Source organism: Mycteria americana, chromosome 24 (assembly GCF_035582795.1).
Source record: "Mycteria americana isolate JAX WOST 10 ecotype Jacksonville Zoo and Gardens chromosome 24, USCA_MyAme_1.0, whole genome shotgun sequence".
In the NCBI taxonomy this organism is placed as follows: domain Eukaryota; kingdom Metazoa; phylum Chordata; class Aves; order Ciconiiformes; family Ciconiidae; genus Mycteria; species Mycteria americana.
The window spans coordinates 2,765,246-2,790,893 of NC_134388.1; the positions used below are offsets into that span (position 1 = coordinate 2,765,246).

General features: G+C 47.1%; 1 protein-coding gene across 2 annotated transcripts; it reads left to right on the forward strand.

The window, feature by feature from the left end:
- Nucleotides 1-957: 957 nt before the first annotated feature.
- Nucleotides 958-22,835, forward strand: PIAS4 (protein inhibitor of activated STAT 4). Of its 2 annotated transcripts, none has more exons than XM_075524417.1 (11): nucleotides 958-1,118; nucleotides 4,527-4,962; nucleotides 10,972-11,056; nucleotides 12,823-12,864; nucleotides 13,281-13,371; nucleotides 13,722-13,850; nucleotides 13,938-14,043; nucleotides 17,449-17,522; nucleotides 17,684-17,844; nucleotides 21,386-21,516; nucleotides 22,451-22,835. In XM_075524417.1, the coding sequence occupies exons 1-11, from the start codon at nucleotides 1,092-1,094 to the stop codon at nucleotides 22,654-22,656; spliced, it is 1,488 nt and encodes a 495-aa protein (XP_075380532.1). In that variant the 5' UTR covers nucleotides 958-1,091; the 3' UTR covers nucleotides 22,657-22,835. The 2 variants fall into 2 exon arrangements, with proteins under 2 accessions (XP_075380532.1, XP_075380533.1); XM_075524418.1 differs by lacking the exon at nucleotides 958-1,118 and adding an exon at nucleotides 1,761-1,864.
- Nucleotides 22,836-25,648: the final 2,813 nt, after the last annotated feature.

Below are 25,648 nucleotides of genomic sequence, written 5' to 3' on the forward strand. Positions count from 1 at the left end.
TGGTTTTGGGCACGAGGTGCCACGTGTGCCTTGGCGGGGAGCCTGTCTGAGGGGAAGGCATGGCGGGAGGCTGTCGAGGCCCCTGAAGCAGACAGGCAGGGGTGAGCGGCATCCCTTGCTAGCGGAGGGCATCGGAGGGTCTGGCAGCTCTGAGATCCAACAGGAAAATCTGCGATTTGCAAGTTCAAGTTCAAGCGGAGGCTGCTGCAGGGTGAGGAGAAGGAGGAGGGTTAGGCTGATGTTCTTTGGGTTTCTCTGATGAAGGCACAGATCCAAAAGTGCCATTTTCATGGGTTTTTCTCCAGCATTTTCTCTTCAGAAAAGCCTACGACAACCGTCTGCTTTTCAAAAGCGTTTCCCAGCGAAACCACGAGCGATCAGATCTGGTGCTGCCTGGTTTCAGGACAAAACTGCCCCCAGGCATCACTGCCAAAGACACCCCAGGCCAAAACAAAACACCCCGGCGTTCAGCCAGGGGCCGGGGTGCAGGGGGAGCCCCTTCCCCGGCCCTCCCCTCCCGGGGCCCGCAGCCTTGGCCAGGCTCCTCCGGGATGGCCCCAGCGCTGCCCTCCTCAGCAGGGAGGGTGAGTAGGGCCTGGCCACGCTCCGGGGCGGCAGAGGGGCCGGCACAAGCAAGCAGGGCCTCGGGACAAGCCCACCGGGCTCCGAGGCTGGCCCAGGCCGACACCGGGCGCAGTGAGGCCTGGCCTGGGGCATCCACATGCCGCCATTTTGGGGGCACTACACATCACTCCCGGGGGGCCGCGCCGCCACCTGCCCGCCTGCTCTCAATCTCTTGCTCGCTGCGGGCGACGTCTCCAGCCCCGCTCCTCCGGGCAGCAGCCCCAAGGCTGCCGCTCACCCACCGACGACCCCCCACCCCGGTTCGCGGGGTGCTGTCCCTTTAAGGCACCCGGGAAGGCGGTGCCGGGCGGGGCGGGGCCATTGCGCCTGCGCGGCGAGGCCGCGGCCCGCGGGCAGAAGAGCGCGCGCGCGGATTGGGCGGTGCGTGCCTCTCGCGGTCCCTCCCCCGCCGCGGGCGTCACGTGACTCGGCGGCGGCTCCCGGCGCGGTGGACGCTGGAGGCCAAGATGGCGGCGGAGCTGGTGGAGGCGAAAGTGAGTGAGCCGTGCCCCCGCCCCGCTGGCGGGGCCTGGGCCGGGCCGGGCTGGGCTGAGCAGGGCCGGGCGGCCCTTGGCGGGGGGACCGCGGGCGGGCGGCACGGCCTCGGCCCTGGCCCCGGCGGTGAGAGCCGGGGGGGCGGCGCCCCGGGACCGCCCCCCCCCCCCCCTTTTTACCTCAGGGGCAGCCCCGCCCCGGTCTCCGGGCCCGGCTGCGGCCCCCGCCGGACCCCGGGCCTGGCCCGGCCCGGCCCGGCTCGCAGCCCCGGGGAGCCGCCCGCCCCTGGGCCTGCCCCTGGGCCGCCGGCCCGTGCCCCGGCCTCCCCCGCAGTTAATTCCCAGTGATTAATTAGCGCAGGTGGTTTCCCCGCGCCGCCCGGCAGAGCTCCTTCCCCTGCTCCCCGGGCCCCTCGCCTCCTCCCCGCGGAGCCCCGGGCCAGCCGTGCCCGGTGCCCAGCCGCCCCTCTGCGGCCTGCCCAGGGCTCCCTGTGGCCGGTTTGGGGGCGCGGTCGGCGGGGCGGGGGTGTGCTCGGCGGCGGCTGGGGCGCGGAGCGGAGCTGTCCAGCCGGGCCCGGCGGGCGGAGGGCTCGGGAGCCCTCACAGCGGCCCCGGCCCGGCTTTGCCCGTCTCGCCGTGGCTGGGGGGATGGCGGCAGGATAAGCAGTGCCCGGTGTTGGGGCAGAGCCCTTGGCTCTCCGTGGTGGGGAGGCTTGGGGCAGCCTATGAGGCTCCTCAGTAGTGAGGTGAGGTGAAGCGTCCTCACAGCAAATGTGCCTGAAGCTGCATTGCGCTTCCAAGGTGTCTTGTGCACCCCATCGGGCCTTCTGGTGGAAAGGGCCCTCGCTCTGCTGTGGGTGTCTCCTTTTCCCTCTGGGTCCCCGTCGCTGGCACCTCTCTGGGAGCCAGGACTTCTCTGCGTCCCGCTGTTGGTGTGTGGCAGTGCAGAGGACCGGCTAGCAGCACTGGAGTGGGCTTTACCCAACAACATCATGGGGAAGCTGGCGCTGAGGGTGGTACTGAGCAACGCCAATGGATGGAAAGCGTTTAGTGCCTGCAGGATCAGCTCATCAGTGAGGATGTGGCTACATGGCTGTAAAAATAAGATTTGGAAGAGTCTTGTTTTGGGAGGCAGTAGCCGCTCCCTGCTCTTGGGCCCCTCTCGGTGTTGTGAGCTGAGCCCAGGACTCCGGAGGAGGTGTGCTTCCAAGGCGTTGTGGTTGCCCCCATAGCAGGTGTTTGATGGGCTCTGTGCCACTCACATGCAAGGCTTCCTGGGGGGGACGAATAGACTTTAGCGTTAACGATCTCAGTTGTTAATGATATCTCTGTACTGCTCATGCTATCGTGCAGGTCCAAGCCTCAGTGACAGGTTTTCTTTGTCTGAAGCTTGTTCTTCTGTTACTGCTCAAATCTGGTCGTCCTTCTGGATCTTAAATCCTTCTAAACATAACCTGCAGAAGACTGCCAGCTCAAACTCCGCTTTATGCACCAACAGTCCCAAGTGGCTGGTGGTACAGACAGAGTGAGTGCAGGAATACCTGTCTGCTGTGCTCCTGTGACTTCCCCGGTACCACGCTGTTGAAGTATTTCTGCTGCCTTGATGTATTTATCTTTGCAAATACGCTATTTATCCTCAGAGTGCCTCAGAGAGGACAATACATTCTCCATTTTGGAGAAAACTGAGACACAGAAACTAGATTTCTCCAAGATCACAGAGGTGGTATCTAGTGAGCAGTGACATGAATGCAGAGCCCTTGAATCCTGACTTTCTGGCAATTAAACATCTTTTCTTTCCTCTTTAAAGTTATCTGCCTTTTTTTCCTCTCATCAAAGGTATTTTGGGACACATCACGACTGCCAAAAATTTTAACTAGAGCCAGTGATGTTTATGTAACATCTTTTGGGCTTCCAGATTAAATGACAGATTTCATGAAAAAAGGAGAAAATAAAATGACATTTTCTCTATAGTCTAATACCCACACACACAAAAGTAGTTGTTAAATGTTTCTGGAGTCAGTAGTAGCTTTCTTAATTAAAAAAAAAAAAAAATCTGTATCTGTTTCATTCCAGGAAATTACAAGGCTACTATTAACTTCCACAGAAATCTGTCTTTTATGTTTTTTTAAAATTTAATCCACAAACAAGAGTGGAGTATAGGTTGGGGAAAAGAGACCTGCTGGGTTTCTGCTTCTGGTTGTTTGTTTGGGTTTTTTTTTTGTTTGGTTGGGGTTTTTTTACTGTGGGACAGCTGGGGTTTCTTCTTGAGGTCCTGTGTTTTCCACAAACCAGGAAGGATATTGAGTGAATGCGTGTGGGTACCAATCAAGTATATTTTCAGGGCAGCTTGAATTTTCAAAAACATACACTTGATAAGCTTGTCTTGTGTATTCATAAGGCTGCTTTGCCATAAGAGAGAAATGAAACATCAATCTGAGCAGGCTCTAGCAGTAGTTTTAACAGAAATAATTTCTAGGTCTTAGTCTGATGGAAAGTTGCCATATAGTATGGTCTCTGAATCTGCTGACAGTTACAGACCTTCTGAGTTTCCACAGCAGTAAGAGAGTAAATTTTTGAAGATGAGATAGTTTTTTCCTGCTTATCAAAACACTGAAATTAAAAGTACCAGTGCAACAGCAAAGGCAGCTACTGGCTGTGATCATGGGGGAGTGCTTGGCAAAGCACCCAAATAGAGTTTGGAGGCATTGTTCTCATGGGAACATATTGCTCTCTTTAATATCTTATAATATCTTTCCATAGTCTAAAACACATAATATTTTTTTAAAGATCCTGTGTAGGTAGGAAGGATTCTGGAGGGGTTTTTTGCCTGGACAGATAATATACAGATGCACTGAAATGCAGTATGAAAGGATTGGCAGCCCCAGTTCACTTAAATGTCATCTGCTTTCCAGTTCACATGCATTTTCTTCCCGTGCTTTACGCTAATACCATTTTAGATGAAGTTTGTAATGTAGCTCTCTTACCCAAAGGTGCCTGGGAAGTTTGGATGCCTTGAGCCTCTGTGGTAAAGCAGTTAATGTGCTCTTTCATGTGTGGGGCCTGCTCTTTGAGACGTTTTCCTTTGTGGTCACTCCTGCTTCCAGTCAAACTGTCTTGAGGATGCTTAGCATTTATCACAAATTATTTTTGAGTGATTTGATGAATGTCGTGGTGTTTCTCTGATTTTGGTGATATTTCAATTGATGGTCTCCTCTGTATTTGCTTTGCTCAAATAAGTACCTAAGAAATGGGATGCTAATCAGGTGAATAACAGCTGATTTGAACAGCAGGTTTGGTGTCTGTCTTGTAAGGGATTTTTTTAGTATTTTGGGTTCCAGTTATATAGTGAGAACTGACACTTTGCCTTTTTTATAACTGTAAGAACATTTTTAATTTTTTATCCCCTAGAACATGGTGATGAGTTTCCGAGTCTCAGATCTTCAGATGTTGCTGGGTTTTGTTGGCAGGAGTAAAAGCGGACTTAAACATGAACTAGTCACCAGAGCATTGCAATTGGTCCAATTTGACTGCAGCCCTGAAGTTTTCAAGAAAATTAAGGAGCTCTATGAGACTCGCTATGCCAAGAAGAGCTCTGAAGTCGCGCAGCCTCAGCCACAGCAGCACCGGTCTCCCGAGGCACTCTCCATACATTCATCGTACGACCGTGGGAGCACCGTTGCTCGGACTTCTATCTCCACTACCAATATTGACTATCCTGCGCTCTACGGGAAATACCTTAACGGACTGGGAAGGTTGCCACCCAAAGTTGCAAAGCCTGAAGTTCGGCTGGTGAAACTTCCCTTCTATACAACCCTGGATGAACTGTTGAAGCCAACAGAATTAGGTGAGTTTTCAATATGCTGATGCATTCATGATGGACTCGGTGTGGGAAAGAACAGCGAAACAAGTTTGTCAAAAAGGTGACTGTTTTCAAGGATCTGTAAAGTCATGTGACAGAAGGCGAGACTGATTAATGTCTTCTTCCCCCCTCTCTCCCCTCATACTTAGAATTTAGAGAAGAATGTTTATATCTGTTTTGGGGTTTTTTTTTTTCCCCTTGTCTTAGAACAGGAATGTGGTCACTTTGAGATGTGATTTGAAAGCTTGTGTTGTTTGGCTGTAGCTTTCATATCCTTCGTTGGAAATGCTGCTGTGTTGCACGTTGCAGTCTTCTGTGAATCATAATACATCTTCCATCTCTGTAATTTGGCAGTATGTTGATGAAAATCTTTCTGTGTTGGTGTCACACCTGTGCTAAGCCAGTATGCTGGCATATTCTACACTAATGCTATTTTTCAGTGCTTAAAATACCTGACCTGAAGCCTCCTATGGACAAAAGAGGGTGGTACACACATCAAACAGTATTTCTGACTTTTTTTTTTTTTTTGTGCTTGTCATAGTTATTTGTGCGTGATGCTGTGTATTCTGAGGGGCAACTAGGAAAACTGGACGAAGTGCTTTTTCCCACCCTGAGGCTAGGAGACTGATTTTTCATTATTTTAATTCTGAGAAACAAAGAGTATTGTCACTGATGTTAAATATAACATTCTTGTAGCGAAGACAGTGTATACAGAGGAGAAGTATCACTGTAGTCGTCTGAACCTCAGTGTCTCAAACTCAATGTGGTAATATCAGGCTGCACTACTAAATGAACCTAGAACTTGGGAAGCTAATCTTTCTTTGCTGAAAAATGTTTGATGTGCATGTGGATTGGAGGAAAAAAGATAGATGAAGATATGATGGTGCAGGTACAAAAAAAAAAGGACTAATTCATCAGACTTTGTAATTTTTATCTTCATTTGGAGGCATTAAATATGTTAATGCTGTGACCATTTAAACAGTTGAGGGGTGACTGCCAGTGTAAAGCTAAAATCTTAAATGCTGTTTGGGGAACGGGTTAGTTCAGTCTTAAATGTGGGGTGGCATTTGTTAGTCAGGAACGCAAATGTAGTATTTTGAAGGAAAACAAATTTTCAAAAGGTGGAAACATCCAGAGAGAGGAGAAGAGCCTGGATATACTTACTGTGATTAACAGATTTTGTTAAAAGTTGACATTAAATCTTCTACATCAGATCTGAACCACAGTCTCATTAAATCTAGTATCTCACCTCTGTTAGCTGACACCTCCCTCGGGTCAGCTTGTTCCCTAAAGCATATTTGACTAATTTCCCTTTTGATGAGAGTGTTTTCTGCGTAACGGTGGGGGATTGGTGGTGCGTAGCTGGGTATGAACAGATGTTCCATCTTCATTGTCCCAGTCAGCTGTTCAGAACCTAACGACACCTTCTAGACACTTGTTTAATTTTCCCAACCTGGTGACCTGCAACTATAATTCCTTCTGCCTATGCCGATGTGAATAAAGCAGCATTTGTTTCTCTGTCCAACACTATGTGGATATCGGCTGCTCCCCATTGCTACCTGGAACAGCCGGGTGCTGGAATAACTTTGACATTAGAAGTTATGCTTGTATGGGGCTCTGCTTAGTGTGGAAGGATGATAAAACAAAGCACTCTGAGGAAAATGGAGTGTTTTTTCCATATGGAAGCTGCACCAGTTCATGCTTTGTTGTCCGGATTTCACATTCTGTGTTTGGACCAAGCATAAGCTCCTTGTCAGCCTCAAACTCATAACATGGAAGTACCTGAAAGAGATTTAAGATCTTGGGTCCATTTAGAAACACCCAGCTGCTGTTGTAGTACCTCATTTCCCAAGGCTACAAAAGAGGTATTTTAAGCATATAGCCATGGTGGGAGTAGGGGAAGTTTAATTTACATGTTTCGGACTTCAATTGGAAGCACCTTTATTAATGAAAAGGCTCTCTTGTCTCTTTGAGATGATTACCTTGAGATCAAAGGTGAGGTGGGCGATGCCTAATTTGGTCTGTAGGCAAGCAGATTCCCTGAAGGACTATCAAATTACTATTAGACTTGTAGACAAAGGTGGCTTCAGCTAAAAGCAGATAGATTAGGTCCATTGTGAACCAGTTAATATATCATATTTGGTAACTGCATGCACAATTTCAGTCAATTTAAGTATTGAGTTTAGCATCTGAGTTATCTACGTGAAAACAGCTTCTGCTGCAGCTTTCTGGTTTGGTCTAAGGATGTCAACATGAAAGAATTCTTCTAATTTACTGAAATCGCTGCAATTCTCTTGGGTAGATAAGGCTTAAAATTAAGATTGATCAGATACCTTTTTAGAGGGAATGAATACTAATATCTTTCCTGCATTGTATTTTAAGTAGCTAACAAGTGGAGTATTTATGGTGCTCTGTGGTATCTGAGCACCTTGCTGATAAGTGTACTTATCCCCTGGCACCTTTTTGGGTAAAGCAGTGTGAATATAGTTTTTGACAGTAATAGTGTGCTGTAAGGAATTCTGAATGATTTTTTTGTTCCAAATGTTAGCTGTGACAGCCTGTACTTGCTGGAGATACTGAGGCTTCTGGTCGTCTTCTGGAGACATGCCAGAGGAGATCTTGTGGTGCAGCTGTGGGAGCAGAAGGCCACGTAGGCTGGGAGGTCCTGCTACTGTCAATGTAAACAGGATTTGTTTGGTTTTGCCCTTTTGATAATACCTGCCTTGCAGCGGTGGCGTTGCTCCTCTGTCGTGTGGAAGTAGTAAAACTGCTGCTCCAGCACCCTCTTCTGAAGCCGGGTTTCAGTCACTGTAAATGGGGCCACCAATTTTGTGGCAAAGGCAACTGCCTTCCCCTGACTGCAGAGCAAATGCCGGTGTGTTGGGCAATCTCCAAGGAATCCCAGCAAAACATGTGTTCAAACTGGTGCTATATCCACCTAAACAAACCACAGCATGCGTTAAAATGAGTGCTTCTGCCGCTTACAAAAATACAAGATGCTATACAGTCAACTTGCCCTGTCTCCCCAGGACCCCACATGAATACAAATGACCTTCAGTCTAGTCAGAGTAGTTCCAATAGCCAAGGAGGGAAGAAAAAACATCTATATATTGTATTGTGCCCTGAGGTGGGCTGTTCTGGAGGTGTAGGGATGTGAATGAGGACACGCAACAAGCTCCTCAGCTCTACAGAAGCCTCCTGCGTGCAGCTCATTGCTGGCTGATCTACCTTTGGGATCTCCAGCCACGGTGATGACAATATAATCTCTCTTTCCTGGGAGTATATAATGCCTTTAGCGAGTCTGACCAGTAAGTGTAATAGTGAGGAATGCTACATTTAAAAAAAAACAAACAACCCAAAAAAACCAACCCTTGTTGCAGGGAAACCCTAAAACCCCCAAATCAATATAGTCCTTATTTTGCATGGCACGGTCTAGCCTGCCAGGTCTAGAGCTGGAGATGAGGTTGGCTTCTCAGAATGGGATTACGTTGGGCTAAAGTCTTGCATATGGTTTGCCAAGTCCTTTTGGGTTTTGGAAGTTTTATGTCTTGACTCATTCTGAGGATTGCTAATCGAGCTCAGTCTTAAAAATTGATTTCCTGCTATTGTCAACTGTTAAATAAATTGATCCAAGCAACCGTTTTACAAGTCAAGGAGCTGAGCTGTGTGCTGAGGCATCTGTCCTGGAGAAAGGGTGAAACTCAGTTATCTTAAAATATTTAGCTTTAAAAAAACTGTAGGTTTTTTTTTCTGGCTGCTCAGCAAAGAAATGAATAGCTGATTAGGTACCGTAAAAGTGTACCTCCTGGAGTTTGGGCTTATTTTCCAGCATTAAGATTTTGAAGGAGAATTAGGTCTACACAGGTCTGTCTCGGAGCGTTTTTTCTTCCAGTCTTCTGGGGAAAGTTCTCTTGCACTTTTCTCCAAAGCATGCAGTTCTGAATTGCTGTCTGCAACAAGGTATGCATGGACACGTCCTGAGTCTGTTCAGCATTCGTCTTGATTTTTGTTTTCCCTTCAGCTCTTTTTTGTCCAGGTAACATTGGAGTGCCTTGTGTGACTCTCCAGCAGCTTTCTGTGAGTGCAGTTGAGAAGTACCCCTCAATTCTTGCCTGGAGAAGGGTCTTTCACAGTGAGAAATAAAGAAAATGGGGAGCCTGTGCTGCTTGTTTCTCTTACTTCACACACAAAGAGGAGAGTTGTTAACTAAGTAGCTGTAGAGAAACGTAGGCACCTGACTATTTTTTGTTTTCCTGTAACGGTGGTTGGAGAGTCAAACTGAGTAGCCCATTGATAGCTGGTGCTTTGCAGCCAGGACTGCTGTGCAAACTCGCCGTCGTATCCCATACGTGGTAGCGGTGGTCTTTCAGCCTCAGCCCTGGAGCGATACTCACTTCTGGTGTTGTCAGCAACTATTTGGTGTGTCACAGAAATGAGCAACTTACCTGGTTTGAAATTCCATAGCGTGCTGGTTTTAATGCCAGAATATTTTGCTGGAGAGGTGATAGTAAATCTGTTGGATACTTCACAGGGTTTGACTTCCATCGCTGATGGCATCCTCTGATGGTGCCAGCCAGTGCTGTGGGCAGCCTGCTTTCAGCAGCCAGGTGCTTTTTTTGTAAAAGAAGGGTGAGCTGATATAAATGCAAAATAAAACATGAACAACTTCTCAGTTTTCCGAATCAGATTTGCTTTGTCTTCGTGTAGGTCAACAATCAGGAGGACAGTGTGTCTATAGACAGTTATTTAAGCAATAATATTAGGTGGGTTTTTTTGTTGTTGTTCTTATCGTTCATCGCTTTCTAAGAATAACAGTCCTTATGAAACGCTTCACTTCTCAATTGTTGTTTTGGTCAAGAGACATTTGGATGGAAACTGGAATTAAATTAAAAGTCCATAAAGATACCTTAATTTTTTTTTTTATTTCTGAAAGCCCTTTTGCATTTTTAAAGCTGAATGACCAATCCGTAGTCAGTGAATCAGATTGTCACCGTGTCTTCCAAGATCTTAGAGCTGTTGAGGTTTTATCCTTCCTTCATCTCATCTTATTCATAGACAGTAAAGCACACTTTTTTTCTACTTCTCAAATTCTGGTATATTGGCTTTGAATAAAGTGACAATTGAAGTGATGCAAAGAAAAAAATCTAATTCTAGCTAAAAAGAAAAAATAAAAGCTGTTTTATCACTTCCTGTTCTTGTGTTTATCCTGTGACTTTCACCAGCCCAGGGCCTCGACTTCAGTTGGAAACGTGTACTGACAATTGAACTTAACATGTTTGAATATATTAAAGGGCACCGAGCGGAAGTCGTAACAGTTTTCCACACATCAAGCTTCATTTGAACCATGTTAAATGCATTTGATCTTAAAATTGTCAATGGATAAAAGGCCGCAATTAATGCTGGGTTCTCAGTTAAGTGTTTCTGAAAATGGAGTGCTGTAGCACCCTACCTATATGTGCACCCTCAAGGTCATACGTTTGTAAGTCACGTTTTGTCTCTTACAGCTGTTTTTTGTGATGCTTTTTTATTACCTAAGCTGATCTTTGTTGTTGTTGTTTCCTTTCTTTTCCAGAATCAGTCTGGTGGTTTCATGCTTTCATGTCATGCATAGGTCTCTTCTTATGCTGCTTTGAGTTCTAGTCTCCACACTGTGACGGCACTTATGGTTTGTTCCTATATGAACACGTAATTGTTGGCTCATTGATTATTCGAGGGGAGGAAAAAATAAAAAAGAAAAAGCAGGTCCAAATCCAGTGTGTACTATTAGTGTGCTAACTGGCAAAACAGGCAAACAATAAATGAGCAAAGCTGTAATCAACGGTAGATTTACCAAAATGCGTGGTGGTTGGAGTTCTCGTGCAGCCATACGGGAGAAAACAAGACTTAAAAATAAACATAGCCCAGAAGATAAAAAAAATCACGTTGTGCTTAGCAATGTAAGAAGAACTAGATGTTATCAGTTTGATGTACAGTCTTTTTTTTTTTCCTCTTTAGTTCCACAGAATAATGAGAAGCTTCAGGAAAGCCCATGCATTTTTGCATTAACACCAAGACAAGTGGAGTTGATCAGAAATTCCAGGTACTTCTCGTTGGATATTAATAGTTCAAGAAAATGTAGCTGTATAATTCCTCTGTGTTCCCTCTCTGTGGAAGCCTTTGTCCTCTGCAAGGAGACTCAGTTTGTTTGAGGACATTAGCAGACAGGCTACTTCTCATGTAAAGCAAATAGCTTTGGGGGCGGTGGGAGGTACAATTTTACCCATCTAAGTCCCCAAGTTTCACTTCTGCTTCTCTAGTCTTGCTTTTGAATAGTACGTTTGGGCAGGAAAAAGCGGTATGAAATTGTTGATGACCTAAATTCTCTGTTGAGCTTGTGTTGTGAATATTTGCAGATTTTTCTTTGCATCAAAAGTTTCAAAAGCTATACATGTAACGCTGTTTGCATCTGAAAGAAAGCTTCCTTGTTGTAAAGGATGCTATAGTAACTGCATAAGAAAACATCTTGCACCGATTAGGATTTACCTTGACCTCTGTCGTGATGCAACTTTTGATTCAAACAATGAAACGCATAAGAGATGTCAGTGCAGGCACTAAGGCTTCCTCTTCTGCTGAACTGCTCCCTTGGTCCTTGCTGCTGTGAAAGGACGATGCAGAAGAGGTCCTCCAAACGAAGTGTAAAACCTTTAAATATTTCTCTTTACAGTAAAATCATACTGTTATCATAGAGTCGGAGAAAGATGGCATTTCTTGAATATCCATAGCTTGATTACTGTTGTGATCCCAGTAGGTCAACAGAAGCAGTGCAGGGGAAGCTGTTTGAAGACTTAACAGAAAGGAAATGATATACCACGGAAGTCTTTCAGGGTGATAAAAGACTACACGTGTTGTAGCCGATTCTTGGCGCTCATTTCTCCATATATTCAGATTTGTGAGAAAACTTTCACTGTCGGTAACGCAAATGATTTCATAGCAGGGTTTTCAATTAAAGTCTGGAGTGATCACACAGCGCAGGTCCATCTTCTTCCACTGCTTGTGGGTGGTACCCAGGTGTGTTTCCCCCAGATCTAAAACTGCCACATCAGCTCCTGTCTGTCAGCTGAACTGAGGTTCCATCCCTTCCACCCCCAAAATCAAAACAATGATACTAAAACACTGAATTGGAATGTGAAACACTGTCAGAGGCAAATCAAGACTAATTTTGGAATCTTATCTAATGCCTTGCATCCTGTGCAGAAGTTAGAGCATGTTTTGCATATGTGTCTAAAGACTCCTAATAAAATACCCTTGTTCTGGGATATGTTTCTTTCCTGATAGCAGTTGAAATCCTGTTACGGGTAGTACTACTGAAGTTAGCGATACTAACAGTCATTCTGCTGGTGCCGTAATACTTGATTCCCTGGTTTGCACGAACAGCTTTAGCTGAATAATTGAACAAAGAGAGTCTTCAAAGAATGCTGTCAGGTAGACCTGACCTTAAAACCTAGTTTTTGTAAATGCTTACAAATCAGCAGAAGGATGCTAGGCAAACCGGTATCTTTCACCCAACACTTTTACAGTTTTGAAAACCCAGAGAAAGGCTGGAAGATGGTGCATTAGGAAAATAAATTACAGGACCAGTGATATTTGCAGAGGGAATTGTACAATTTAAATAAACTTCTGTAAAGCAATTCTTTAAAGGTTTATTAAAAAACCCCCAAAACTAAAACTCTTGAGTCTGGCAAAAGTGACAGCTGATTTTGGTTGTTTTAGGGTTCTTTTTGTGTGGTTTTGTTTGGTGGTTTTTTGTTTTGTTGGGTTTTTTTACATAATTAATCTGAAGTTTCTGTTTCTTCTTTAATTTACTAGGGAGTTGCAACCCGGTGTGAAATCGGTTCAGGTTGTGCTAAGGTATGTCTGAGCATGGGGCTGATTTAACATCAGGTGCAGAACAGGGGAGGAGGGAATGCACGACCAAAAGATATTAACTTTCAATGTGGTTTTTGTAGCTACAGAGATAACTTACAGTAAGTTGTTTGCTCACGTGCCTAACGCAAGCATCTTAAACTCTACTTTCTAACCTCTTCCTACATGTACTGCTTGAGTTAGTGCTGCAGTAGAAAACAGCAGTGTGTCAGATTTTGCTGCCCAGGTATCAAGCCTGCATCAGATCTGGGAGAGCCGAGTGGAATCGGCTTTGCTTTGGCCAGATGAGGGAGCATGGGTTGGTGTGGTGATGGTTGACTGCTGGTAGCTGTTTGATGTGCAGAGAGCTTTGAACATGCAAACAGCATGGGGATATTGAGAGACGTGTCGTTTCTTTACAGAATCTGTTACACAGACACTAGTTCTCCTCAGGAGGATCAGTACCCTCCGAACATTGCAGTGAAAGTGAATCATAGTTACTGCTCAGTGCCGGTAAGTCAGCTCAGCCAGGAGGTGTGACATTGCAACTTTGGAAGGACTTGTGTAATTTAGAAAGAAATTGGTTTCCTGATGAATGCAGACAAGAAGCCAGAGTATAAAAGTGCACTGCTTAGTTTAAAGCTAATTTTCTAATGGATTAGCTATGTTGTTAATAAACTGCTCTTGCAAAAAGACTCCATCCTTTTTACTTTGCGCTCGGTCTGACTGTTCAGCTCCCTTCTACCCCCATCCTTGAAAACTGTAGGTGAGTAGAATTTAGTGATGCTGATGAATAGATGAACCCACATAGAAGCATCTTGAGTAAAAAAAATATATATATATATTTAATCTTTCTGCCTTAGGGCTACTATCCATCAAACAAACCTGGAGTGGAACCTAAAAGGCCCTGTCGTCCCATCAACCTCACCCATCTCATGTACTTGTCTGCAGCAACCAATCGCATCACCATTACCTGGGGGAATTACGGGAAGGTACGTGCCAAAGGAAATCGCACAGGACTGCACGACCGAGCGCAAAAGAGCAGCCTTGCTCATTCTTTCCCTTCCTTCTCTCATTAGAGCTATTCCGTGGGGTTGTACTTAGTGCGGCAGATGACCTCAGCAGAGCTGCTGCAGAGGTTGAAAACCATTGGGATCAAACATCCAGAACTCTGCAAAGCACTTGGTGAGTATGTCTGCTTATGAGGCGGCTTGGGGAGGTCGGCTGTATGCCTGTCAGACTGCAGCATTCCAAATAGCCAGGCTGCTAGAAATATGCTTGGGAACAGCTGCCAAGTTTTATACAATTTCTTTCCTCCAGTTGTATAAAAACACTTTTTATTTGAACAGGCTTGCTAAGCTGTATGTCAGTCGTGTGAAATTGCCCCAAATCTGTGTGCAAGTGCAGCACTTCTGCAGCGCGTGTTTCGCGTGGCTCTGCAGAAGCTCTGAATCACTTTAGTTGGATTTAGAATTTGTCCCCAGGTCGTATCGTGGTGAGTGCCGCTGAGGGCCAGTGTCATTCTGACGCGAATGGCTTCATGCCTTCACCTGAGTAATTATGAGCTGATGAACATTACCACAGCACCTCGGCCTTGACCCGCACTATTTCCAAAGGAGATTTCTGGAGCAAGGGATCCTGGTGAAAATGTCCTGCTGCCCCACCCCCCGTGAATCCTAGGGGCTGGCAGTGGGATTTCACCACCAGCACTTTCATATGCGTTGAGAGCTTCAGAGAAGAGATGATCCCGAGAGATGCTTACCCTAGACCACTCAGGTAAATCATCGTGGTATGAGGCAAATGCAAAACATTATTGAAAATGAGGGGAAATTACCTTTCCAAGGCAGAGTCTGACTTGCAGCTCATGAGAGTCTGGAGGATTTCCAGTTATTTAATGTTACTGGAGAGAGCATTCTTACTATTTAGTTCTGCATGGGAGAACTAACACCATGGATCATGATGGTCTTTAAAACATGCTATTCAGATCATGGACAACTCTTACCAAGTATAAGAAACAATCTTGAAGACAGGTTGTAGTTCACAGGGCAGATGATGATTCCAGGCATGTCCAGTCTTCAGATGCCTAATGCACTTTGTGGGACACACTGCTGCTTCAGCCAAACTTTTGATCTTCATGATTAGTGCAGCATTTCTGCAGCAGATGCTGAATGGCTCTTTATCTGTGTGCCACACCAAATACTGTCCATGGCAGTCATTAGACTACTCTGACAGCCAGCACTTACCTATTGACATAAGAAATTAAAATCTCCATTTGTTAAATATCCACCATTCTCAGAAGCCCGAGGCACTGGCTCTGCTCCCTTTTTTTGCTGTTCACCAGAACCTTAAATGAAGTGAGCAGAGGCTGGCTTTTGAGTTGTCCTAAACTGCAGAGGATCCTCTCGTTCATCTCTGACACTTCTTGAAACCAGGCTCAGCAGTATGTGCCATTCCCTTTAAAGCGAGCACTTGCAGGGTGGCCTCTTGAGCCGAGAGTGGCAGGCAGATGTTCTAAAAGCAGCTTTCTTGCCTTTTCCCAGCGGTAACAAGTGTGTGCCTCCAGTTCTACTGAGTTAGATAACTAACAGCTTTGGCTGGACTTCGGGGCACAGATGAGTTGCTTTTGGTGACCTTAAATTTAACCAAATAGGAATGTTGTCTTGTTTCAGTTCCTCTCGCCTGTTACTGCTTGGAAGTTGTTTGAACATCTGAAACTGGCAAGCACAAGTTGCCTGTAAACTTTGCTTTTGTAGCTCTGGTCTGTTCTGCAAATGATTCCATTTCACGTTCGTTGCAATATCCCTCAGTACTCACTAAAGCTGCCCTTTGACTTCGGTTGCATCTCGGGGCTGACTCATCTTCCTTTGCATATGCTTCTGTTGACTTTAGTATAGGAACATTGTCTGAAAACAGAGATCCTTGCATACATGGCTTTGGATACAAACGCAGCCTTAAAACAGCTTGATTCTAATCGGGAGGTCCTAGAAAATGCCCATTTCTCCTTCCCATGAATCATCGTAATTGATGCACAGAGAAGGCTCTTACAAAGAACTTCACAAAAAATTAAGCTTGGATGAAAAGTCTCCTAACGTGAAGAAAACAACACCAAATCTTGTGATCTTGTGGGAATTTCACATCTGAGAAGTCACTCTCTAATTAGAGCTGTGTGTTGCAAAACGGCATGTAACCTCATTGTCTGGAGACATCTTGTTATGATCTGAAAAGGTCAAAATAAATGGTTGACTTGCTCCAAAGAAAAATGGTGATGGAAGTGTCAAAGGCCTTTTCAGACAGCCGTGTTAGCAGCAGCTACTCTTCAGGAGTTGTGTAGTAGTTTAAAGCTAATTTTCTATGTTGATTCCGCACCTTGATGCGGGACCTGCACGTGTGGGACCTGCACGTCTGCTGCTCTTTTTGATTTGCCTGCAGCTCCTCTGGGTTTTCCTTTCAGGATGCAGCAGCAGGGGCAGGATTCTCTACCTCCTTTCCTACCATCTGATTCTTTCCAAATATATGCTGGATTGCTGCTTGTGACCGTTTTTGCATGGCTGTCTTGCTCTTTGAGCTGTCTGCCCTGGTACCTCTGGGTCTGTTTGCGGTTCCCGTGAAAGAGTCTGCTGGAATAAACGAGCTGGCCAGCATATAAACAGAAGAGATGCAGCCCAGTAGCGCTAAGAGGAGGCTTGTGTATTTGATGGGGAAATGACGGGATGTGGTTTCCTGTCAATTTGACTGTATCCCATGTTTGCTCACTTCTGGGGGCACTTTCTCTGAATTTCAAGGGGCAGGGGGAGGCAGTTAACCCTGTCCTATTGCCACTGATCTCGGAAGGGAATAAAATCCATCGTGCTTATGCTAATGACCAGATAAGCCTAAACTGACTTCATTCCAGAAGTCTTGCCATGTGCTAGAGCTCTGTCCATCCACTCTTTCCCTCCCTGCGGGAAGCCCAGGTATGTGGGTGTCTTAGTCCCCTCCAAAAGGGGACAATGCTAATTCCCATTTGGCTGCCTTGGTATAATATTAACATGAAAAAGCTGGTCAGCAGTGTGATTTCCTCTGTGTACCCCAGCCACCCAGCCTGTAGTTTGTAAATAAGAGGTGGAAGGGTCGCTAGGAGAGCATTAACAGCGTAGCTAGCAGTTAGTATGAAGCTGGTTGCCCTCATCCCAACACCTGAGTCCATCCCGGCTCCTTCATTTGGTCTGCGTGGATGAGAAGCAGCATGTGCTGTTTGGCTGGGAGAGCTGGGTTGTTGGGATGGGGGGGTCTGTAACAAAACGTGGTCCTGGCTGACCGAAAAATACTCTAGCTGGCCTGTAGACCATGAACTGCCTCATCATGCCCAAGGTTTTTGGCTAGCCAAGCAGCATCTCTACTGAGCTCTGCAGATTGTGCAAGCCTGGTCCAATGCAACAGTTTTCTGCCTCCTGTGTCCTCTGTCCCTGACTGGCGGAGGTTGTCATCTGTGGGGAAAATGAATCGTACGCAGCCAAGGGCTGTCAGTGAGCTGCTTGAGCTGTTCTACACGTTGTTTCCAAGGTTTAAGTTTGCATCTGTTCAATTTTGTGCTCTCTACTCTTACTGCAGTAAAAGAGAAGCTACGCTTGGATCCAGACAGTGAAATTGCCACTACAGGTGTTCGTGTGTCTCTTATCTGTCCGGTAAGTCTTTGCAATATATTTGAGTCTGTTTTTGTCAAGAAATCCTATTCTACTGCCAGACCATCTTTGTAAGCTAACGAACCTTTTTGCTTAGGAGGAGAACTGTCTGGTGGTAGCTTGGGTGGGTTTTATTGCTGATCTTCTGCTTTTTGGTTCAACAGCTAGTGAAGATGCGGCTGTCTGTCCCGTGCCGGGCGGAGACCTGTGCACATCTGCAGTGCTTTGATGCAGTCTTCTACCTACAGATGAATGAGAAAAAGCCCACATGGATGTGCCCTGTGTGTGACAAACCAGCACCCTATGACCAGCTAATAATTGATGGGTGAGTACATAGGCTTCTTTGTCCTCAACCCCTTTCTTTTCTCCGCTGGGTGCGGCATCTTGTCTTTTGGTTGTGCATCTGGTTGAAGTTCACCTCGAAACAAAGTTGGAAGCTTATTCTGCTGGTGCATAATATTCTGACTTAATTGTCTTGGTGTGTTAGAGCAAGGCTTGGCTGTTTGTCTGCCGCTCTTAATTTTTTGGATTACACTAAAGTGTTTTGAGAATCAAGCATTTACTGCCTCACTCTTTTCATCAGGCTGATGAACCCACACAACTAGCCGCCTTGGTTGACCGATATCATGCTGCATGGAATAAACCACTTTATAAGCATCTGATAAGGTGATTTTTGATAGGAAACATCTTCCTGTTTTCTTGTCAGTGTGAGGTGCTCATCAGGTCACAAGCAATTCTTGGCATGCTGTAAATGTGATTGGGGGATCTTCTCTGCCAGCTGTTAAACCCAACATGATGCAACATATAGCCCCTGAGACAGGTACAAATGCAGTATTTGGAAAGATTTTTGTACGGTCTGTGTGACTGTTCCAGTACAATTTCTGTGGCCATTGTGAATATCTCAGTGTCAGGGATGGGAAGGATGCCTCAGTAGGGACTATTTCTGTGTTTCGCATGCCTATAGGGGGGAAAAAAGCAGCAGGTTCAATTGCACTGGAGGGGCAGAATTAAAATGCTTTGGATATATTGTCCAGGCTGGAAGTTTTGTGGATCTACCTGGGCTCCCTGGGCCTCCCACCCTGGTTCCTCTGGGGACACCCAGTGGTGGTTGATCCTGCTAGCAGGCTGAGCCTGTGCAGCAGGACCTTGGGGTGCTCAGTGGGCCCTGGGGTGCTCCCTGCTGGGGGTCACCATCCCCCTTGGTGCGGGAGGGGACACTGGTGCACTTGTCAGGGAAACGGGGTATGCTGGGAGGGAACCGGCTTTTGGTACAGCACTTTTAGAGCGGGTTTGTGAAGGGCAGGCTGCAAAGTTTTGCCCCAGCCATGCATTTGGGTCTGGCTACTCTCCTGGGGCTGCTGCCTGCCCTGTAGTGGGCCAGAAGGACAGAGCCACACCAGCATTCCCGTTCTCAGTATTTGCAGTGAGGCAGCCCCTGTCTCTTCTGCACGAGGGATGTTCTCTTTCTACTGTCTCATTTTGAATGTGGCGTAGTTGGAGTGGTGCTGTAAAAGCACAGGAGGGAATTAAAGCAAAGTAAATTCCAAACAGCATTTGGAAAAGGGTGAGGCAAGAAATGCATGCCCCAAGCCCTGCCAAGAGCTCTCCGGCCATGAATTGGGGAAAGGTTGGTTTAGACTTGCCACTCAACTTGTCATCTGGTTTTCAGTCCATATGGGAATGGTGTTTCCCATATCTCTGGACTAGAGTTAGTTTGCTCTGTCTTTTTACCAAAGAGAAGAGCAGAGGGCTCACCATAAGCTAAGAGAGCTGAAGTGCTACAGTTCAGCAGTACAAGAACACTTTGGAGGTAATGCTCATATGTCTGAGTGAGGTTTGATACTGGAAAGCTTAAAAAGGCAGCTGTGTGCCAAGAGGATTATTCTAAAAACCAGGAGATCTCCCTCTCCTCGTTGCAGACCTGGCAGAGGGAGTCCTATATGCAGACTGCAGAACGAGCTAGGCTGACAGCAGGGGCCACCTGAGGCAAGCCAGAAAGCTGGCGACGATGCTTGTCAGCTCCAGAAATATGGGTTCCAGAGGCTATCTCTAGAGAAGAGCACAATAAATTGCCTGGCTCTTTTCCAGGAGTAAAGGAAGGAACAAGGAGTGAATTAATGTGAACAGTAATCTCCACCCACCCCCCAGATGAAGCTGCTTTGCCTCAAAATGAAGGGAGCCTGTTTTTTATGGGCTGGGACCACTGACATCCATAGTGATGCTAGCCAAGCCGAGAGCAACCCTGAGGACTGGTGGAGCAAGATGCGTGGTTCTTGGCTTCTGGAAAATGATCTCCACCCTCATGGCTTGTATAATTGGCCTCTAATGTGGATTCCCTCAAAAGTAGGGAGAGTTTAGAGAGAAATTTTTCAGGTGCATCCAGCTCCCTTGGCACACAAGATGAGCAGACGAGTCTCAGCCTGGGTGGTATATTCCCAGGGCCAGGCTGATAATATTCTGAGCATTGCTGTGTTTGTAGGTACTGATTTGATCCAGGAGTTGTGGCTTTTTAGGCAGTCTGAAGCAGCCTAGGCATAGATAACCTGTTTGCTTTGTCCTCTGGCCAACACCGACAGGAAAATCCAGTTCCTTTGAGATCTCTGACAAGGCTGCTGAGGCTGAAGGGGAAGGTACGAGGGGCTGGATTGTGGAACCTCCACAGGTTGGCAATGCACATGTTCCTCCTGGACGAGGAGGAGGAGGTCGTTACTGGTGAAGGCTCAGCAGATTTCTTTGTCCCTTCTCTGCAGTGCTCAAGACTGGATTTCAGTGCCGGTTCTGCTGGATGAAGGTAGTCTCCAGACCTCCCTGAAAGTAAGCTAGAGGGAACCTGGCAGTCACAGCTGGATGTTGTTAGTCAAAAAAGGGGTGTAGGCTCCTGAGGAGGTAGTTGGTTGGTCGAGTCTCAGATCCTCTGGGCCTTGTCAGCTTTTTTGGAATGGCAGCCTTGGTGGTTGCTCTGCCGGATGACAGGACTGTCTGTGCAAACACATTTCCTACTTGATCTGGGAGAAAGCAGAAACTTTCTCCCACTAGTGTGCCACAAATAGTTTTCTTGAGCTTGTAAGATTTTTCTATTAGCTCCCCTTCATACGGAAGGGAAATGCTCAGGTCCGGGAGTGAATAAGGCCTTGTGGAACAGTGATTCCAGTAGCGTGTCCAAATAAACACCCCAGGCGAATGGTGGGACATATCAGAATAAAGCCAGTACCCAGTTTCTGAGGCACAGTGAGCCAGAGTAAGGGCCTCATTCTGGTTAGCGTCTCTGCGATGAGAGATGGCTGACATGGAGGTATCTACACTGGGTGTATTTTCAGTGGTGAATGTGGGATTTTTTTTCCTGTTGCAGGAGGCTGCATATATTGTTTTGGTGGCTGCTGTGGAGGCTTTGGGAAATAAAAATAGGAAGGAAGTGAAGTGCTGCTGTTTGGATTGCTTATTTCGTAATGTCATAGGATATTTTGTCTTTTGCTAATGCCTTGGTGTGAATGTACCTCTACCAGCCCTGACACAGCTCTAGATGGGGCATCAGACGTCTGTCTGGAAGCGGTACCACAGACTTGGGAAACCGGGTGAAGAGGCAAGACTGTCTTCTAATTGCACGTAATTAAAATGTTAGTTCATGGGTTAGGTACGTTGTCAGGAAGGACTGGGATGGTTTGCGCTGTCGGAACCTGTACTTGTTTTATGGGAAATAAAACAAGCCCTTGAATGCAAGGGCTATCTGTTTGGCAGCCTTCTGCTAACACCAAATTTCTTTTCAATTTAGGACTGTTTAAGGTGAAGATCCAGGTTGATGGCCCATCACTAAATGCGCTCTGCTGATTGCCTCGAGCTTAATAGATGGCATCTTTTCTCCTGTCCAGGCTCCTGTCAAAGATCCTGACAGAATGTGAAGATGCGGATGAAATAGAGTACCTGGTGGATGGCTCCTGGTGTCCCATCAGAGCTGAGAAAGAGCGGAGCTGCAGCCCTCAGTGTCCAATATTAGTTCTAGGTGAGTATCTCTGGGGCTAAAGGCTTTAAATTACTGTAGGAAATGTGCAGAAATTGCAAAACTAGAGTTCCCCATCTGGCTTGGGAAAAGCTGTGTGATACCTTAACATGAGCTTGGCTCTCGGAGAGCTTCCTCTGGATAGCCCCTTCGTTTTCAGCCTCTCCAGAAGGGAACAGCATTGCCAGGGTGCATTGCATCCCTGCAGAGGAGGGCCCAGCCCAAACGGGGTTAAATCGGCAAGGCTGGGTTGTTGCCGGTATGGCACCGAACGAGTTTGTCGGTACCTCTGCAACGACCCCTGAAACGTCATCGGCAAGACCAGCCCAGAGCTGCACTGTACTACTTTTGTGGGGAAAAGAGGATTTTGACTAGAAGGGCTGTCTGTTGGGCAGGCTGTGCGAGGTCCTCTAGCAGTGGTGACGTCTGCTGACGGGGTTGGCAGTGTTGCTGTGTAACTTCTTGCTGAGCCAGTTCTCGAGCAGATGCCTTCCAAGAGGCTGGTGCCAGTGCCGTTGGGCACTGTAGCGAGTTCTGACCACAAAGAGAGCATCAGGTTTGTGGCGTTGGCTCTTTTTTTAGGCAGCTGCTTGAATGGATTTTGTTTCCTTTGCCTTTTAGACTGAACAGCAGGAAGCATTTCTTTACCGAGAGGGTCGGTCACGCACCGAACAGGCTTCCTGGAGAGGTGGCCGATGCCCCAAGCCTGTCAGCGTTTGAGAGGCATTTGGACAATGCCCTTAAGAACATGCTTTAGCTGTTGGTCAGCCCTGAAGCGGTCAGGCCGTTGGACCAGGTGACCGCTGTAGGGCCCTTCCAACTGAACTAGTCTGTTCCGAGCACCACACAGCCATGAGAGACCCAGAGTATTGGAGCATCCCCTCAACTGGGCGTGAAGTGTCTTAATTAATCCTCTCTCCTCCCCCACCTCTTTCAGGTTCTTCAGATGTGAACGGGCTGTTGCCCACTCCTAACGGTAACGGTGAGAACGGCAAGGCCACTGCTGACGTTGTGGATTTAACACTGGACAGCTCATCATCGGAGGAAGAAGAGGAGGAAGATGAGGAAGAAGATGATGATGATGAGGGACCCCAACCAAAACGACGCTGCTCTTATGAGAAAGGTTTAGTTTCTGCCTGCTGACTGCGGAAGCAGCTCTGAATCTCAGAATGGACAGACTTGAATACTCTGGTGCTTATTAAACTGGAGGAGGGGGAGAATGTCCTCTCCCACCTCATCTCCCTTCCTCCCTGATCTCCTTTGACTTTCCTATTCCAAATTAATCATTAAAACAAGAGAAAAAGAAAAAAAAAAAAAAAACACCACAACAAACAAAACACAAATGAAAAACAAACCATTGAGCTGCTTCGTGGTTGGAAAACTACCCCACTCACAGCCTGACCCTGAACTGGAGTCTGAAGTAAGGAAAGTGTCTTAAGCCAGGCAGTCAGAATCCACAGCTCGCTGGTCTCTGCTGCCCTTCGCCAGGACAGTTTGAATCGGTGGAGTTCACCTGCAGATCTACAGGACATCTAACTCCCGTGCACCTCCAAAGCTGTGTGCATTTTTATTGTCTTGTTAAATAACCATTCCTTAATTAATCTAAAGTTTTCGCTGGACGTGTGAGTCCGGGGCGGGGAGGGGGGGAGCAGGGAGAGGGACAGGAGACGGGTGGGTGGGTGAGGGAGGTTTGTATAACCCAGCAAGCATAGAGGGATTTTTAGGGGTGGGGATGGGGGGCACGGGGTGAAAGGGAAGAGACGTACGATTGGAATCGCACTGTTCTAGATAGGAGCTCCAGCAGCTCTGCACCTCATGTAAAGAGACACGTTTTGAATCTTTTAACCTAATCCGAAGGTAATGTAGAAATTGTGCGTAGTGAATCGTTTTAGTTGAGCAGAAGCCATGGGGAGGGTGGGGAGGGCTCGAACCACAAATCTGTTGTATTTTTGAAGTGCAATAACTTGGTGTTTTTGAAGACTTAAAAGGGCTGCGCATTCCCTTTTCTTTGAGAAGGCTTTGTTTCTGGAGGCGGTGGCAGTGACCTGCAGGACAGCTGGACACCTGGCACGTGAGGAGGAGCGGGGTGGGGGGCGAGGGATGCTTGGGCCTTCGAGAAAATGCCAGGTGGGGGAATCTCAGTTTCTAGCCAACTACCTCGGTAAACTCCAATTCAGGTTTCTTTCAGTCACGAACCAGTGTGCGGCCCGGCACCGGCGCTGCTGGCGGCACTGTTGGCAGGGTGTTGAGGACAGAGCCGAGGGACGATGCGTGGAGCCCTGCGACCACGTGTTAACAGCCTCTGGACTTTCCACTTCTCTGTTCAAGACTTTGGTCCCAGACCCAAAGCTACTGCTATGCTCTTGATGGCAAAATGTTGTTGCTTTTGAGTTTCCAAATGGTAACCTTTTTGACTTTGTCTTAGAGAATTTTTGTAATTAACTTCGCGTAAGCAGCTCTGCTGTTCCCACTAACGCCTCTGAACTGTTTTGCTTTGGACCTCGCTGACTTTTCTCATCCGTAGATGAGAATAAACGTTGGAAGGAAGCTGGCCTGTGCCTCTGCCCCTCGCCGTGCCCACGGGACGGGTGGCAAGCAGGAGCAATGCCCCCGTGCCCAACATGAGGGGCGTTGCTGCAGCCGGGGCCGCCTGAGCGGTGTCCAACTGCGCTGTACCAAGACCCCCAAGCTCTGGGCAAGGGGCGCTTGGTGTCAGTGGACCCCAAAACCCTCCTGCCTCCCTTCGGCCCTCGCCGCCTCGGGGCGTTGGAGGGGGCAACGGCAGCGAAATGGCAGAACCAAAGCGATGGCACTTTCCAAAGCACTTGTCCTGTCTTTGAGAAAAAGCGAAGCACGGCCAATCTCACGTCAACAGAAAAGCCACCAAGGTCCACCCAGAACTATTTTGAATCCTTGTTAGTGACTTGCCCAAAAGCATCTAGGAAGAAAGCAAAGAATTATCCTCTAAATGCTGTTGAGCAGGAAGCTTCGACCTGGCATGTTTGGAGGTTTCCTCTCCAAATTCTCCCCAGTCTCTCCCGCCTGTGGTGTAGGATCCCCGAATCCCCTGCCCAGCACGGGAGGGAGCCGGCCTCCGCATCGGGCTGCGGACGCTGGCAGAGGGCGTCCGTCACCCCAGCCCTTCCTGCCCATCTGTATTTTGTCTTAGCAAATGAAAAGTTGAAGGCAAAAGCGGGGGGATTCTCCGCAGGCCTGGCGCGAGGGTGTCCCGGCCGGCAGCCCTGGGCAGGGGGAGCGGGCAGCAGGCAGGGAGGCAGCCGCGTCTCGCTTGCTCTTCCGCTGTTTCCAGTCTTGCTCCCACAGAGAAACTCTTGTTTGTATGACATAGGTTTTTCTTTTTCTTCTCTCTTTTTTTTTTTTTTTTTTCCTGTTTGCGTGTAAGCAATATGTTTTCAGGTTTAAATGGGGGCGGGGGTGGGAAGGGGGACTAAAACAAAAAAAACCTGGGTAGAGCTCCAAAATTAAGTTTTACTGTATAAAGTTCTGTGGCTCGCATCCCTGGCTGCACAGTAGCTTTAGAGTCCAGTTTTTTCTAATATTTGTATTCTAATTTAATTGCTTTTAAATTTTCCAGGCCAAGCCACTGTTTGGAAACATCATGCTTCTGTTACTGCTTTCTGTTTGAGTTGGCCAGCTCTTCCTGTACATATGTTTTTTCTTATATCCTGTTTTTTTCTTTTTTTGTAAAGAGAAGAGAAAAAACGAAAAGAAAATTATTTTTCTTTCCCTCAGTACACATTCTTCAAAGTTCAAATTATAGTGTTTGTTAAATAAAAAGAAAGATTTACATTTAAATTCGGTGTCGGCTTGTTGGGATTTCTCCCTGGGGTGCCCAGCAGCTCCCTGCCTCTCCCCAAAACGAGGGGAGACAACACCCCCGTCCCCGCGGGCACCTCGGTGCCACTTCGAATTCCTCCACCTCCAGCGGATTAATCATTTTATTTATGAGGCTTAAAGGTCCAAATCCCGCTAAACCCGGGGCTTTGCCAGATAAACAGCCTGCTTTGCGAAGGCAGCCCGTTTGTGAAAACACAATTAGCAAACCCTGTAATCTGCACTAATTACCGGGCAGGGCTGGGAGGTCTCCCCTCTGCCTGGCGGCAGCGTGGGGACC